Source organism: Rhincodon typus, chromosome 13 (assembly GCF_021869965.1).
Source record: "Rhincodon typus isolate 14 chromosome 13, sRhiTyp1.1, whole genome shotgun sequence".
Classification (NCBI taxonomy): Eukaryota; Metazoa; Chordata; class Chondrichthyes; order Orectolobiformes; family Rhincodontidae; genus Rhincodon; species Rhincodon typus.
The window spans coordinates 11486566-11504189 of NC_063344.1; the positions used below are offsets into that span (position 1 = coordinate 11486566).

The window sequence follows — 17624 nt, forward strand, 5'->3', positions numbered from 1 at the left end:
CTCTCTGTGTCTGTCTCTCTGTGTCTGTCTCTCTGTGTCTGTCTCTCGGCATTTTGAAGGGGTGTTGTTTAAGTTGCATAAATTAAAAATCCTTTCCTTTCACTGCTCTTCTAAGATGTGTCACAATAAAGAAAATTTTTTCTCTTACTGAAGCAAACTGCTTTTGTCATTAGTAGCAGTCAGTTGAGCAAGTTGGTAACTTTCATAGTCATATTTGGATTTTACAGATTTTGTGAAGACTTGTGGAACAGTGGCGTACAATTACAACTGCACTCTTCCTAGTGAAGAAGTAACATTCTATTTTGTATATTCTGCTTTAATTTGTTTTGGATTATTAAACCAAGATTCATTTTCAAATTCTCTACTGAGCCATAATACTTCCATCTGTTGTTGCATATGGGAACATTCCTGGTGTTTTGCTTAAACCTCTTTTGTTCATCACATTGCAATGAAGATATTATCTTTAAGATATATTTACAAATCTGGTTGTAGAAAGAATGGCTTCCTTACTTTCCAGATATATGTTGCCACTTGAATTCGATCCTGGAAAAATGGAAAGCAAGGACCTTAGCTATTGGTAAGAAGGTAAAGTCAGCTGATGGACAAAGGTCAGAATGGTCATTACAGTTCCTCATGTCAATCTCAGAAGTAATTCCTGTTTTTGTTAGTTATATCCTCTCAATACCAAGAATTATTTTTGTACTTTCCCCAGTGTTTCCTTATCATTGTTATAGGGTGACTAGAACTCCAACAGTTGGTTCACTGAGATTGCTCAGATTACAGATTAATGTATAAAATTCAAATCCACCAAAAAGCAGGTAAAGTACAAATAAAGTGAAAAGTTCTAAGGACGGTCGCTGGAGTTGAAACATTAACTGTTTTCTTCCCACAGATGCTGCCAGATCTGCTAAGTTTCCTCAGCTACTTCTGCTTTTGTTTCAGATTTCCAGCATCAACTGTTTTTTGTTTTAGAGAAGTACAAATTCTGCTTTTAAAAACTAAACATTTAAAACTGAGAGCTGATGTGAAAAGCACGCACACACACACAAAACATGTATTGCCTGGTTAGATCTATAAATTTAACACCCATTTCCTGCTGTATATCACTACTGCTTTAAGTCACAATGCTGAAATGAACGAGTGCACTTCATTTCAATACTCACTACTTCTGGTTAGAGGAAATGCTGAACACCACAAATTGACCAAGAATGTCATGAGGATTAAAAGTAAATTTGCACAGAGACATCTAGTCCAGCATCGCTGCAAGAAACTCTTCATCCCTCAGGCATTGAGAGGTACTTACCACAACAAAAACATCAGTTCAGGTAGGCAAATTTTCTGTTCTATCTGTAGGACAACACGCAGAGTGGCCAGCAGTGTCAAGTTGAGACTAGTTATTCCTTCAAAACCTGTTCTGTGCCTCTCTGGAAATATTCTTCCAAGTAATGATTCAAAGACATGATTAAAAGTCATTTTATCTGTGTCAGTGACCATTGCACTGTTTTGGTGAATCAAGACATTTAGATTTGTTTACTACTGAAACACTCGAGAGAATTCTTGGTGCACTGCAGTTGTCAGAAAGTTGTGGAATGTTTAAGTAGGCAATCGCCTTGAACAAAAGCTTCCCTCCATAGTAGAGAAATTTATGATTGATTTGTCCCACCTTGACTAAGTGAAAGGAGTATCGCATTAGAGACAGCAAGGCATGGTCACCAAGTCCAGAGACTACTACAGTGCCTTCAGCATATTATCTTGGCCAGCACTTACGGCGAAATATTTTGTGAGCGAAAAGCGTTAGATAAATACAAATTCTGACTACTGTTTTCAACAAAACTAAGTCTTTGAACAGCAGAAATGATAGAAAAACATATTAGGGCACAGCAGCTGCTCAAGAAGGTAACTGGAGAAAAGATCATAAGATGTAGCAGCAGAATTAGGTCATTCAGCACATCAAGTCTGCTGGTCCAGCCCAGCAACTCCAAACCCCTGTAAATGAATGTTACAATGTTTGAGAGAAAATGTTATTAAACAACTGACCCCAAAAAGAAATCTTTCCATTTTTTGAAATCTACAGCTCAGCACAAGAGTTGACAACCAGAGACACCTTTGTAATTATTCAATTTAAGGGATTAATTGCACATCTGCCATCCTTAAATCGATTTAAAATGCATTGCAAATTTCTGCCTTGTTATCTCACACAGAATCGAAAAGCCTGCATCTGTGAACCTCTGAAACTGAAAAATATCTGCAAAATGATTCAGAATCAATTGTGAAGGCAACTCATACCAGCCTCGAAATGTCAACTTAGTTTCCTTCTACACAGATGTTGCCAGACCTGCTGAGTTTCTTCAGTAAATCTCTGTGCTTGTTTCGGATTTCCAGCATTGGCAGCATTTTGTTTTCATGCAAAAATGAATCACTTAGTCACAGACAAAATACAACATCAGACAGCAAGGATATAAACACAATGTGCTGGATGGGGAAAAAAACCCACCAGTTTTATCAGTGCCGTACAACAAGTTAGTGTTCGAGGTGAAACCTCGCACACATCAACAAATGCCATTATCGTATGAATGAGACCAAATGTGGAGAGGGACAGATTATGAACAAAATTCACATGTTATTGCCATTATCAGTTTAAAAGTTCCAATATTTGTACTTCCTTTTCAACCAAAATATGATCAGGAGATAGCAGGAAATGAGCCTAGTTCGTAAGCCGATTACCTAAACCAATAGAACTTCCCTTGGTTATTTTGTGACATTTACGGATTCATAAGAAAGAAAATTTCATCATCAATTTATAATTGCCAGACTCCAAGGCAACAGAAACAGAGCATTAATGGTAATGTCTTAAAGAATGCCATTTGTGAGGCTTTATTCTCACTGTTCCCAAATTACATCAGTGACCACACTTCAGAAATCCTCCATTTGCTGTGAAGTTCTGTGAATTTAAGAAGGGTACTACACAAGAAGAAGAAATCACAAAGTTTTCAAATGGTGGCTTGCACAGTTGATTAGATCAGGTAGTTGGATCACTGGTTTGCTAAGCAAAGTGATGCCAACAGTATGGGTTCAATTCTTGCACCAGTTGACACTCCTCCTCATCCTCTCCCCTCACCGGAGGTGTGATGGCCCTCACGTTAAACCACCAACAGTTGTCTCACTAAATGACAGAGCAGACCCACAGTCCGCTAAGATAATGGTGACTTTGCCTTTAGTTTGTGACAATGTTACAGAACTTGTTACACCAGAAGTTTCTCGTTAAAGATGGGTAGTTTTAAATGCTTTTCACTCAAAAAAATACTGGTTGTCTTATCACAAAGCACATCTGCACTGTCACGAGCTGCTGTTGAGTTCAACAAATGATGTAAAAATGGTCAACAAAAAGCTATCAAACTCCTTGCTACAGGAAAAATGTTGTGAAACTTTAAGGATTCAGGAAAAGATTCACAAGGGTGATGCCAGGTTTGGAGGGTTTAACATATACGGAGAGACTGAATAGACCGGGGTTATTTTCCCTGGAGTGTCGGAAGCGGAGGGGTGACTTTTATAGATGTTTATAAAATCATGAGGGGCATGGATAGAGTGAATAGCCAAAGTCTTTTTCCTTGGGTAGGAGAGTCCAAAACTAGAGGGGCATAGGTTTAAGGTGAGAGGGGAAATGATGTAAAAGGGACCTAAGGGGTAACTTTTTCACGCAGAGGGTGGTACATGTATGGAATGAGCTGCCAGAGGAAGTGGTGGAGGCTGGTACAATTACAGCATTTAAGAGGCATCTGGATGGGTATAGGAATAGGAAGGGTTTAGAGGGATGTGGGCCAAATGCTGGCAAATGGGACTGGATTCAATTTAGGATATCTGGTAGGCACTGATGGGTTGGACTGAAAGGTCTGGTTCCATGCTGTACAGCTGTATAAAACTTTATGTAATAATTATTTAATAAGATAATGAACCTCTAACCTTGCATCTATTAGTCAACTGTTGTTTGAGTTCCATCAAGAAAATTAATACATTCTACCTTAACATTCAGATGTATCGATGGCTGACTCAACAGCAGGCATTGATAATGTCACCAGGACAAACTCCTCTAGCAACACCACATGCCAGCTATCCTCAAACACCTTGGCGATGTTCACAATGGTTGCCTATTCGTTAATATGTACTGTGGGAATCATTCTCAATGGCCTAGCTTTCTGGGTGTACTTCTGTCACATTCCCAGCAGCAACAGCATCATCATCTACTTAAAGAACCTGGTCATAGCCGATTTCTTGCTGGTCCTGACATTGCCAATGAGAATTGTTGGTGAGAATCAAGTGGGCTCGGCAGCACTGAGGAAAATCTACTGCAGTTTTACAACATGTATATTCTACTTGAACCTGTATTCGAGCATTCTCTTCCTGGGATATATTGCAGCCACACGATACTTAAAAATTGTAAAACCGCTCAAGATATATGCGTTTCACAAAGTGAAGTCCGCAAAAGTCATTGCCGGCCTAACATGGGGTGTGCTTCTCAGCCTTGGATTTTCTTACATGCTCCTGACGCTGAAAAAGTCATCCCAGAACAGTCCGAAAGCCACAGCAACGTGCTTGGACTCGAGAAAAGGTTCAGGAATTTACTGGCACATCTGTCTCCACACTGGGGGCACTGTTCTGTTCCTCTGCGTGCTCATAGGGCTTTGCTTCTTTTACTTTCAAACAGCAAAGCGTCTCGATAAGTCCCCATCTCCAAGCTCACTCAAGAAGCAAGCCAAGGCGAAGAACAACATTCTAATCCTTCTCGCCGTCTTCTTGGTGTGTTTTGTACCTTACCACACTGCAAGACTTCCTTATATTTTGAGTCAGATAAATGTCATCTCAGGATGTTTTTGGCAAAAGACGCTTTACCACTTGAAAGAATCAGCCATCGTTCTGTCGACCCTGAATGCCTGCTTTGATCCAGTGATCTACTTTCTGTTTTGCAAGGCATTCAGGTCAAAGTTAGGCCTGGAGAAAAAGTCAAAGGACAGTGATTCACGCAATGAACTGTCCTTACACGCTAAGGCTTCACGATCCTTACTCGATGAGCCATCCAGCAGTCAATTCAATGGTCCGAAAACGTCTAACGTTAATCTTGCAAAATTGTGTTGAACTTGCTATAGCTCTATATTACTCAAATTACTAAGAAGAAACAGAAGCATCTTAAAAGATGATAGAACAATAAGGACACTAAATGTACATATCTACAGCAAAAGTACTTCAAGAGTAGTTGAACCGTTATTGAAATTATGGTCTCAGCCGATGGTACTACCAGACAGTTCAGATCCATGATTGACATCTGGCCAACTATCACAGTTAACACAGTCGTCACTCATTGAAACATAGTCACATATGATTGCAGCGTTTCCTTAACAATAGAACAGACGTTTATTACACAAAAGGTGAAAACAAGATGTGGAAGTCACAGAGAAAATATCTAAAGTATCCACCAAAACAAAATTTCGATCTATTCCCCAAAATCTTGTTACAGCTCCAGAAAAATTAACCCTTCATATTGAATCTTTAAGGCTGATTTAGCTGATTTGCACCAGTTCTTTCCTGTGAAATGTGATGTCTTCTTACATGAACATTTATAAAACAGAGATCGAATCTGGAAGTTGGAAATCACACGACACCAGGTTATAGTCCAAGAGATTTATTTGAAATCACAACCTTCTGGAGCGCTGCTCTTCCATTACCTGTTGGACTATAAGCTGGTGTCTTTTTTTTTTGACCTTCAGAATTCAATATCAAAAAAAAACAGAAATATGTAACAGTAATGTGCAAATTTCAAAAAATCTGTACAATTATTCATATTACTTCATTTGACTTTTGGTACACCAGAGTGAAACATTCTGATCAGGAAAGTTTATACTTCAATATGATCAAGTGCTTGTACATAAAAAGATTAACATGATAGAGAAATGTAACAACGTCCTCAGTAAAGAAAAATAGGTTGGCGCGTCTTTCCGGGTACTATTATGAATTTCACATATTGCATTTTGTGAACGCTCATGTGGACTTTTGGTAATCAAAGAGTTAACTGCTAGTACACGAGTAATTGCTAACTTTGTTCATTATTCTCCGGGAAGTAGCTTTTGATTGAGTACTGCAGGTCTGTTGGTATAACTATCAGTAAATATCCACGGTCTATTGATGTGATTGTGAATGGATTATTGATGGTCTGTTGGTGTAACTGTGATGGGCTACTAACTATTTTAATTGGGTTAAGGATGGTGAGAGTCTATTGCTTTCGACAAATTATGGTCAAAGAAACCCTGGATATCAGGTTGAGAGGGCAGGGATAATGAGGGTAGTCTGAAATGTTCCAATACACAGAATCACTGAAAAACAAACATGGACGAAACAGGAAAGGAGTTATACCTGAACTTGTGTTGACCTGTGCATGAGCTACTCTGCAAAATAAAAAAAACCTTTGTGCAACTCTGAACTATTTCCTGGTTAAGTATCGCCTTATTACTCCATAAATTCTCTTCAATCTCTAACAATGAAATGACTGGCTGTCAACATTTTGTTTCGCCAAGAACCTGAATAAAAGTTTCAGTAATTTACAAAACTTTTAACAGCATTGAACCTTAGAGAGAAATCCTAATAATGATTGGGAGAGAGATATTGTCAATGTGTCCTTTCATTACACAATTATTCACAACACATAATCAATAACTCGGACGAAAGAAGTGAACATACTATCACCAAGTCTGCAGGTGACACAAAAAGAGGTGGAAGGCAAGTAGTAAGGTTGATGCAAAATGACCGCAGAGGAATACAGCTAGGTTAGGTGAGTAAACAAGGCTTGGCACATGGAATACAATGAGGAAAGATATGAGACTGTGCACTTTGGCAAGAAGAATGGAGGGACTGAATATTAATTGAGTGAGGAAAAACTGCAGAAAGCTGAAGCACAGAGAGATTTGGGGGCCCTGGTGCATTAATCAGAAAAAGCTAGCATGCAAGTTTAGCAGGTGATAGGGAAGGTAAATGGAATGTTGTTTTTTCATTCTTTTGTGGGATGTGGGTGTCACTGGCTGGCTAGCATTTATTGCCTGTCCCCACAATGGCCTCTATTCCCTTGGAAATGGAGTATAATAATAGGGAGGGCTGGCTGAAACTACAATAGACACTAGTCAGATGACAGTTGGAATACTGTGGAACAGTTCTGGATACCTGATCCAGGTAAAAATATACTGGCATTGCAGGCAGTCCAGAGAAGGTTCACTAGGCTGATGCTGAGTGAGGAGGGCCGGTCTTATAAAGAGTGATGGAGTAGGTTGGGCTTGTACTCTTCAGAATTTAGAAAAATGAGAGGTGACCTTATTGAAACATCGAAGATTCTTCAGGGACTTTACACAGTAGCTGCAGAAAGGTTGTGTATCCTTGTGGGAGGGTCCAGACACGGAAGCGTTAACCTCAGAGTACACAGTTGCCCAGTTAAGACAAAGATGAGAAGGAATTTCTTCTCACAGTGAGCAGTTAATCAGTGGAATTATTCACCACAGACAGCTGTGGAGATAGACCAGTGTTTAATTATTAAGGGAATCACGGGGAGGCAGTTGAGGATTATCTGATCAGCTATGATTCCATTGAAAGGCACAGCAAACTTCGCATGTTCTCCTTTATTTATGGTCTCCACATATAGAACTGAAACTGAAGAGAGGGAGGGATGAATACAACAAAAATCAAACTGCATTTGAACTGAAAGAATTATGGATGCAGTAAATCAGAAACAAAAACAGAAATTGCTGGAAGAGCTCAGCAGGTCTGGCAGCATCTGTGGAGAGAAATCAAAGTTAACATTCTGGTCAAGCAGTCAGAATGTTAGCTTTGATTTCTCTCGACAGATGCTGTCAGACCTGCCGAACTTTTCCAGCAACTTCTGCTTTGATTATAATGAAATTTGTTTGGTTACATTTAAAACTTGCAATTTGCTCATTTTACTGGCGGTCTGCTCTTTTGAGTCTGCGAGCAGGAGCTAGAGCGAGAGCAAGGAAGAATAGAAAGAAAGTGTGTGGCGACAAAGAATGTGGTTTGGTGGGGAGAGTGTGGAGACTGAGTGGGTGAGTGAAGACAGCATGGAGTGAATGAGAGAAGAAAGGAGTGATAGGGAGGGGAGAATGAGTGAGTGAATGAAGAGAGTGAGCGGAGAGTGACCAAGACGAGAGAGAGTGAATGAGAGTGAGGAGAGACGGTGGCAAGTGAGTAAGAGTATATGAGAGAATGGGGGGAGTTAGTCGAGAATGAGTGTGAGGGGGATAGGTAAGAGTGAGGAGTGTCAGTGGGGAATGAGAAGAGAGTGAGGAGAGTGACTGAGGAAGTGAAGAGTGAGTTACTGAGAGCAGTGTGAGAGTGAGTGAGAGTGACAGCAATGTATATGCGTGAGAGAGATCGAGAGGCAAGTGAATGATTTAGTGAGTGCAGAGTCTAAGAGGAGAGAGAGTGAGACAGAAGAGACAGAATGCGAGAGAGAATGAGCGACTGAGTGAATGGAGAGTACAAAAAGGGCTACTTCCTGGAGTTTTTTTTTAAATTGTGTAACCTTTTCTGAAAAGGAAATGGACTTCAAAAATAAAGAGTTGCTAAAATTGCACAATGGTATTGGTGAGGCCGCAACTGGAGTACTATGTGCAGTTTTGGTCCCCACATTTAAGAAAAGAAATAATCAGAGGAAGTAAAAGTTCATCAAATTAATCTTTGAAATAACACCTCCGATGAGAAATTGTGCAATTTGAGTCAGCATTCTCAGGGATTTAGTAAAACAAAAGGCAATCTCATTGAGCCACACAAGATTTGAACAAGCTTGACAGGCTAAATGTCAAGAGATTATTTTCACTGGTCACAGAATATAAAACATAGGGGCATTCTGTTAGGACAAAGTGCCAACCATTTAGTTCTGAAATGAGGTCACATTTCTTCATTGGTAAGAAATATTTTAAAAATTGGTGGTAAATATTTAAAATTTTGTCGCCTAGGAAACTATGGATGCTCCATCTCCATGAGGCAAGGATGGGAAAGACAAGGTTTTTATCTCTCAGAAACAGTGATCGCGACTCCTTAAAGTTTTAAATAGTTATGAACAAGATAAGTCAGGACCTTGCAAGACGGTATTAAACTGGGGGAGAGCAAACTGCATCAGTATCAGGCACAAGCTAGGGAGTGTTAATTGGGAGGAGCTGTTATCAGTCCACATTTGATATGTTGGAACTGTTTAAAGAACTGCTGGGGAGAGTTCAAGACTGGCAGGTTCCAGTAAGGAAGAAGGACAAGGATGGCAAGGTAAGGGATCCTTGGACAATAAAAGGAGGTTGTGAATTTAATCAACAGGAAAAAAAGAAACACATGTAAGGTTTAGTAAGCTAAAAATCGGACAGAGCCCGTGAGGAACATAAAGGAAAGTAGGAACAACTCAAGCAGGGAATTAGGAAAGCAAGAAGGGGCCATGAAATGACACTGGCAAGTAGGGTTGAAGAGAATCCCAAGGCATCCTATTAAAAACCAGAGGATAACAAGGGAGAAGGTAGGGTCACTCAAGGATAAAGGAGGGAACTTGTGCTTGGAAGCAGGGGATGTGGGTGAGATTCTAAATGAATAAATTATATCGGTATTCACCCAGGAAAAGGATATGGAGGATAGTGAGATTTGTGTGGAGCATGCTACGGCATTTTGAGATCAAGAAAGAAGTGGTGTTAGGTCTACTGAAGAGCATTAAGGTGGAATAGTCCTCACAGTCCAATGGCACCTAACCCAGGTCATTGAGAGAGGCAAGAGAAGAGATTGCTGGGGCGTTGGCCAAGATCTTTGCATCCTTGCTAGCCAATGAAGAGCTCCCAGAGGACTGGCAAGTAGCTAATGTTGTTCCTCTGTTCAAGAAGGGGAATCGTGATAATCCAGAAACTACAGACCACATCACTGGTTATGGAGCTACTGGAGAGAATTCTTAGGGATAGTATTTATGCACATTTGGAAAAGCATGGCCTGATTAGGGACATTCAGCACGGCTTTGCGCAGGGCAGGTCACGTCTTAATAACTTGATTAAATTTTGAGGTGGTGACAAAAGTGATCGATGAGAGTAGAGCAGCGGATGTTGTTTACATGGATTTCAGTAATGATTTCGACAAGGTGCCTCATGGTAGGCTCATCCAGAAGATTAAGAAGCATGGGATCCACGGTGACTTGGCCAAATGGATTCAGAATAGGCTTGCCCATAGGAGACAGAGGGTAGTGGTGGAAGGGTATTTTTCATGCTGGAGGTCAGTGACGAGTGGTGTTCCACAGGGATCTGTACTCGGACCTCTGCTGTTTGTGATTTATATAAAATGACTTGGATGAAACTGTAGATGGGTGGGTTAGTAAGTTTGCATACAATAGAAAGATCGGTGGAGCCGTGGATAGTGTAGCAGACTGTCAAAGGATATAGGCGGATATAGATCAGTTTCAAATATGGGCAGAGAAATGGCAGATGGAGTGAGAGATGTTATGTTTTGGGAGATCAAATGTTAAGGAGAAGTATACAGTTAATGGCAGGAACCCGAACAGCTTTGATATACAGAGGGATCTTGGGGTTCAAGTCCAAAGCTCTCTGAAAGTGGCCAGGTAAGGAGATAGGGCGATAAAGATAGGGTGGACAGTGGGAGCCTTTTTCCTCGGATGGTGATGGCTAGCATGAGGGGACGTAGCTTTAAATTGAGGGGTGATAGATATAGGACAGATGTCAGAGGTAGGTTCTTTACTCAGAGAGTAGTAAGGGTGTGGAATGCCCTGCCTGCAAAAATAGTAGACTCGCCCACTTTAAGGGCATTTAAATGGTCATTGGATAAACATATGGATGATAATGGAATATTTTAGGTTAGAAGGGCTTCAGATGGGTTTCACAGGTCGGCGCAACATTGAGGGCCGAAGGGCCTGTACTGCGCTGTAATGTTCTATGTTCTATGTTCTAAAGAAGGCATATGGCATGCTTGCCTTTATTGGTCAGAGAATTGAGTACAAGAGTCAGGATGCAGCTTCATAAGACTTTGGTTAGGCTACAATTAAGAGAATTGTGTTCAATTCTGATCGCCACATTACAGGAAGGATGTGGAGGCTTTGGAGAGGGTACAGAAGAAGTTTACCAGGATGCTGCCTGGATTAGAGGGTATGGGCTATAAGGAGAGACTGGAAAAACTCAGTTTGTTTTCTCCCGAGTGGTGGAAGCTGAGGGGTGACTTGATAGAAATCTATAAAATTATGAGATGCATAGATAGGGTTGACGGTCAGAAGCTTTATCCCCCCAGGAACTGAAATGTCTAATATTAGGGGGCATGCATTTAAGGTTAAAGGGGGAAGTTCAAAGCAACGACAAGTTTTTTTTTATAGACAGTGGTAGGAGTCTGGAACATACCGCCAGGAATGGTGATGGAGGCAGATACGATAAGAGTATTTAAGAGACCTTTAGATAAGCATACAAATATGCAACGTACGTTGGGATATGGACCAAGCACCAGCAGATGGGATTAGTTTCATTTGACGTCATACTCAGCACAACACTGCAGGCTGAAGAGTCCATTCGTGTGCTGTACAGTTCTATGTTCTTTGTTCTAGAATCGAGGGATAGTGGAGTGGGCAGCAACATAGCGTGTGTGTAGACCTTCCAAGTGACTGCATGGCCAACATTATTCCAAGCTCTCTAGCAGAGGTTCACTTCTGTGCACTACACCAGACCAAAGCTTCCAGAGTCCTTCAACAGTCGTTCTCACCCTGTTTAAGTTTTCTGGATCTGGTTATAACCAGTAAGGCACACCTCGACAAGTCTCAGTTCTTTAAACCTTCATCAGCCCATCCTTTCATTTGGCAGAAGCCAACCCCTCTCAAGCATCCTGCTTGGTTACTAACACCAAACAGTTCACTCTATTTACCCATAGTTCCTTTGTCATGACACTGCAAACAGCAGACATACATTTCTATGAGATACTGAGAAAAAACACTAAAATTGCTACCCCACTTCAATGAGTTGTATCGGAGTTTACTTTCCCATGTAAACTAGATTTTATGGGTATTTCTTTGACCTGTGGTATTTATCAGAAATGCAAACTGTCCCTGTGTTCAGAGTCTTCCATTTTACCTCTAGTAAGCTCTGATCACCTTCAGCGTCTACATCAATGCATATGTGACCCTCTGCTGGGAAATTCTGATGGAGCCCTGTGCCTTCAGCAAGCAGACAATCGGAAAGGAGACCTGGGAAAGCAAATCCCAGGGTCTTGGAATCTTACCTCAGCCAGAGGGGCTGAGGGAGTGCAGCGAGGTATTTCGTTGCATTATTAGGAAATTTGAGGTCTATATCTCCAAGCAAACACCTGAGGAAGTCAGCTGCAGGAGTACGGTTTACTCAAACCGGGAGACAGTGCATCAGGAAGAGGCAAGAGGCTCAGGATGGCAGGAAATGCGAGTAGCAAAACATTTCCACCGTTTCACATGTCAAATGCCGCACAATGACTTCCTTTCCATACATGCTTCCTTTTCAAGCATTCCTCTGACCAACGCACCTTGCAGGGGAACTCACTCATTCCTCTATGTCCAAACAAACCACCTCATGCCCTTGTTTAACAGGTAAGTCTCACGTTCACCCTCATCAGTGTGCCAGCTCACTCTGATATCTCAATCACTCTCCACGAATGGTGACCCTCCCCTTTCTCTGCACAATCCATTTCTCACGTACGCCAACCTCCAATAGCTCTACTTCCTGAAGAGGGTGTGTCAAATTCTTGGGTAGGAGCTGGGTGGGGTCAAACAACCAGAAACACATGGGCTCCAGTCCAAGCAAATGATAAACAGGACATGAATTCAGACTAGTTCCGTAGGCAGAAAATTGTCATCCGTGGGTGCTTCTTTCTGAAGAAGGGTCTAGGCCCGAAACGTCAGCCTTCCTGCTCCTCTGATGCTGCTTGGCCTGCTGTGTTCATCCAGCTCTACACCTTGTTATCTCATGAATTCAGACTAGTTTTCTACAATTCCATTATAGGCAATAAAAGTGGGCCAACTCCTGTATATTTGAGGTTTGGTTTGCTTTAAATCATATTGATTAACCCCAACCCAACTTAAGTATAATTTAGATCGGTGCAATAAAGGCAGCATTCTTTTCTATTTTCATAAAGCCGCTAATATGTTACTGCTCGGCTTTTATCTTTTCTAAAGAATAGAGCTGCACCTCTATCATCTTTCCTATTAATTATATCCTCTCAGTTCTGATCTCAAGAACCTTGTTTCCACCACATTCCCCTTGACTATATAGTGCTTTGAAGACAAGAACTCTAACAGACAGCCAACTAACGTGGCACAGATTGATGCATAAATTTAACTCTGGCATGAAATAACTCCACAAAGGCTGGTATCACATCACCAAGTCACCTTTCACTTACATGTACATAGTTCGTGACACTTCTTTTTTCTTTATTCATTCATGGGATGAGGGTGTCACTGGCTAGGCAGTATTCTTTGCCCAGAGGGTAGTTCAGAGTCAACCACATTGCTGTGGGTCTGCAGTCAGATGTAGGCTCGACCAGGTAAGGATGGCAGTTTCCTTCCCTGAAGGACATTAGTGAACCAGATGGGTTTTTCCAACAATCAACAATGGATTCACAGTCATCATTAGATTCTTAATTCTAGATATTTTTATTGAATTCAAATTCCACCATCTGCTGTGGTGGAATTCGAACCTGGGTCCCCAGAACATTATCTGGGTTCTCTGGATTAACAGTCCAGCGATTATACCACCATTGCCTCCCCAACTAGCTCGGACCGGCTCCTAAAGTGAGCAGAACCCCTGAGACTCCTATGTATATCTGTCAGCCAAGACTCCCTGATTGGACCAGATCAGCAGCCCCAATCAGGGAACTCATTGCACGAGGTCTACTTGGCTGACTTTGTTCCAATCACTACATGGCACAAAGTAAGTAAAGTACAAATGGGATTTTTCAATACAAAGAGTTTAAAACTGAGGAGCAGAAGCAAGCAGCCCACAACAAAGGCACTGCAAAAATCTTTAAATTCAGGGATCTTTAAATCACTCATATCCTGTTGTGTCTTGCTGTCATGTTTGGTCACAACGCTGGACTGAATGACTGTGCTTCATTTCAATACTCAACTTCTGGTTAAAGAAAATGCTGAACACCACAAATTGACTTAAGGATGTCATGAGGATATAAAAGAACATTTGCTCAGACATTTAGTCCAGTATCGCCGAAAGAAACGTTTGATCCCACAGGCACAGAGGAATATTTGGCACATCAAAAACCTCAGTCAAGTAGGTGTTTTATTTTTCTAAAATGAAAACAGTAGGCATTGGAGAAACTCGGCAAGTCTGGCAGTGTCTGTAGTCAGAGATGAAGGGCTAATATTTCCTGTCCAATATGATTTGTCTGGTGAACCACAGTAGGAGAAAAGAGCCAAACTCTTCAACAAGAGAGAGAGTCATACTGGACCCAAAACAGTAACTCTGCTTCTCTCTCTCCACAGATGCTGCCAGACCTACCTGATTTCATCAGCACTTTCTACGTTTATTTCACATTTCCAGCGTCCACTATATTTTGCTTTTATTGGAGGTGGATTTTCTTCTTTTGAATTTGTGGGATCGTGCCTCAGTTCAATTGAGGCATTCCAGAGACCACTTGATGATTGTTTGGATAGAAACAAAAATGTGCAGGGCTATGGATGGAAAGAGAAGGGTGTCTGGCATTACGTAATGATATTAGTTTGAAGAGCTGATGCAGGCAAGATGGGTTGAATAGCCTCCTTCTGCACTATGATAACTTTGTGGTCCTGTGATTATACATGCAGTGAACATCACTTCACGTTGAGACAGGTTATTCCTACACTGCTAGATCTCGCTGGGAAGATTTTCCACATCCAAGTGAATCCACTGAACAAGTTATAGCTAAGCACTTAGAGAAGTTCAACATAATCAGGAACCATCAGCAGAGCTTTGTGAAATGGAAACTATACTGAAGCAATTTAGTAAACATCTTTGAAGAAGTAACATATGCTGTGGGTAAAGGAGAGCCTGTGGATGTTCAACACTTGGATTTCCAGAAGTACCATATCCTCTGGTATAGCAAGCAGTGTATTAGCATAGCATGATCAGAAGATTGACTGGCTGGCATTAAACAGACAACATGTATAAATGGGTCTTTGCCTGGTTGGTAAGATGTGATAAGTGTAGTCCCGCAAGAGTGTGTGCTGGGTCTCAGCTTTTGATAATTTATATCTCCCCATACCCCGGATCCCTTTAGCTGCAAGAGACCCATCCAGCTCCCTCTTGAATGTATCTAATGAACTGGGCTCAACAGCTTCCTGTGGGAGAGAATTCCACAGGTTCACAACTCTGACTGAAGGAATTCCTCCTCATCTCAGTACTGAATGGCTTACCCTTTATTCTTAGCCTGTGACCCCTAATTCTGGACTTCCCCAACATTGGGAACATTCTTCCTGCTTCTAGCCTGTCCAGTCCCATCAGGATTTTGTATGTTTCTATGAGATCCCCCATCATTCTTCTAAATTGCAGCGAGTACAAGACAGTCGATCCAGTCTTTCCTCATATGTCAGTCCTGCCATCCTGGGAAGATGTGTCATGGACAGAAATAAGTTGAGAGATGGGTAAAAATTCTGGCACATGGAGTTTACTGTGGGAACACACGAATTGGTTTACTTTGACAGGAAGAATGTAAAAGTATAGTATTATTTGAACAGAGAATAACCATGAAATTCCAAGGCACAGAGGGATTTAGCTGTTTTAGTGAATGAGTCACAAAAAAGATTGCGCACAGGTGTAGCAAATAATCAGGGCAGCATGGGTAAGACCATATCTCAAATACTGGTTGCAATGCTGATCATCTGATGATGTAAGTACATCACAGCTAGTTCACTGGTGATTTACTTTTTGATAACTGGAAAGAGGAGTCTGTTGTATAGATAGGGCAGGCTGGGCTTCTTTCCAATGGAGTTCAGAAGAGTGACTGAAGTGTAAGTGATGTTGAATGATCTTGACAAGTTAGGCATGGAAAGGCTGCTTCTCTTGTTGGGGGGTGCGGAGGGGAAGCAGAATGACGGGGGGGGGGGGGGACACTGTTTTAAAATTAGGGGTCACCAGTTTGGGACAGAGAAGAGTTTTTGTTTCTGCTCTGTGCCGCAGAAGGAAGTGGTGATGAGGTCATTAAATATTTGTAAAGGCAGAGGTAGATAAGGTTCTCGTTAGGCAGAGGTAGATAAGATTCTTGTTAGGCAGGGGAATCAAAAGGTTATTGGGGGTAGATGGCAATGAGGAATTTGGAACACAAACACATCATCCACAATCTTATAGAATGGTGGGGCGGGGGGAGGGACCAAATGTTCATGGGCTCACTGGGTGCTTCTTTGCATTTTAAGATAGTTTGAGAACAATATACCAGAGACCATTAACTAAACACAAACCATAGCTCAAGGATGTGCACATAAACTAATCATTTTAACCAGATCAGTATCACTGCACTCTGTTTTGGTACCTTCAAGATGATCACGATTATTACTACTTGATCATTGGAGGGAAATCTCAGTGTAGCGCAACTCTCAAACAGGTGAGAAATTTTATCAGGTATTTGGCAAGGAAAAAAAATCTTCGCTCTGGATTGTCTGTGATTATTTAATTCTACAACAAGACACTCACTCTGGTTGAGGGAATCACAGCACAGACAGGAAGTCATGGGCTCAAGTTCCACTCCAGAGACTTAAGAACATTGTCTAGGACAAAAATGTGGAAGTGAAAGGCACCAGATAAATGCAAGTCTGACTACTGTGTCAACAGAAGTAGTTTTCAACAGCGAAATCTCAAGTAAAAGAAGATTTAAGCCATAGTCTTAAAGTAAAACCTCACATTTTTCCATCTTTCTCTGAAATTTCAGTCATGATCAAGTGTTCTTTACAAGAACCAATGGTCAAATTTGGAAAATTACAAAAGCCCTCTTTCTGTGAATCCCTGAACCTGTCCCAAAACTGAATATGATTGGCTTAACAAAAGATAAAATGTAACAGCAGATAACCGGTACAAAGAAAAAGCCAATGTGCTGGAGAGAGAGAAAGAGGTAAAAAAAAAAGAAAAAACATCACCTTGGAATGTAGCTGGAAGTGGGAGAAAATCCTTTGTCAGAATTGAAAGAGAAACATATTCTATGGTCAGGCAGGCTATAGATAAAATTCACATATTACTGGCATTTTCAGTTTTTGTTTCAAACTTGCAACCTTTCAAATTTTAAGAAAAATGACCAACAAGCATGGGAAATTATAATCGAACCCAATCGAGTTCTTGTCATGTGCTTGGTGTCGTTCACTGACTCACAATTAGTACATTTTGTGTAAAAACTGTAAAAAATTTCAGACGTTGCAAATCAGGAACAAAAACAGAAGTTGCTGGAAAAGCTCAGCAGGCCTGACAGCATCTGTGGAAAGAAATCAGAGTTAACGTTTTGGGTCCAGTGACCCTCCCTCAGGGCTTACGGTAGTTATGAAAGTAGCATTTTATCAGCATAAGGTAGGGTTGGATGGGGGGAGTAAGGAGTGAATGATAGGTGGGGATAGAGCCCAAAGA

At 41.2% G+C, this 17624-nt stretch overlaps 1 protein-coding gene and 1 long non-coding RNA gene across 2 annotated transcripts; both read left to right on the forward strand.

Annotated features, from left to right (window-relative positions):
• Positions 1–525: 525 nt before the first annotated feature.
• LOC109914941 (P2Y purinoceptor 14-like) lies at positions 526–6474 on the forward strand. Its single transcript, XM_048604149.1, has 2 exons — positions 526–577; positions 4031–6474. The coding sequence occupies exon 2, from the start codon at positions 4039–4041 to the stop codon at positions 5128–5130; it is 1092 nt and encodes a 363-aa protein (XP_048460106.1). The 5' UTR covers positions 526–577; positions 4031–4038; the 3' UTR covers positions 5131–6474.
• Positions 6475–9234: 2760 nt separating this feature from the next.
• On the forward strand, positions 9235–15185 carry LOC125484649. The gene is made up of 2 exons (XR_007263463.1): positions 9235–9309; positions 14525–15185. It is a non-coding gene; the product is annotated as an uncharacterized LOC125484649 (long non-coding RNA).
• The last annotated feature ends 2439 nt before the right edge of the window (positions 15186–17624 follow it).

Coding starts and splice junctions, on each gene's coding strand:
- LOC109914941 (XM_048604149.1), top strand. CDS start 4,039: ATGGCTGACTCAACAGCAGGCATTGATAATGTCACCAGGACAAACTCC.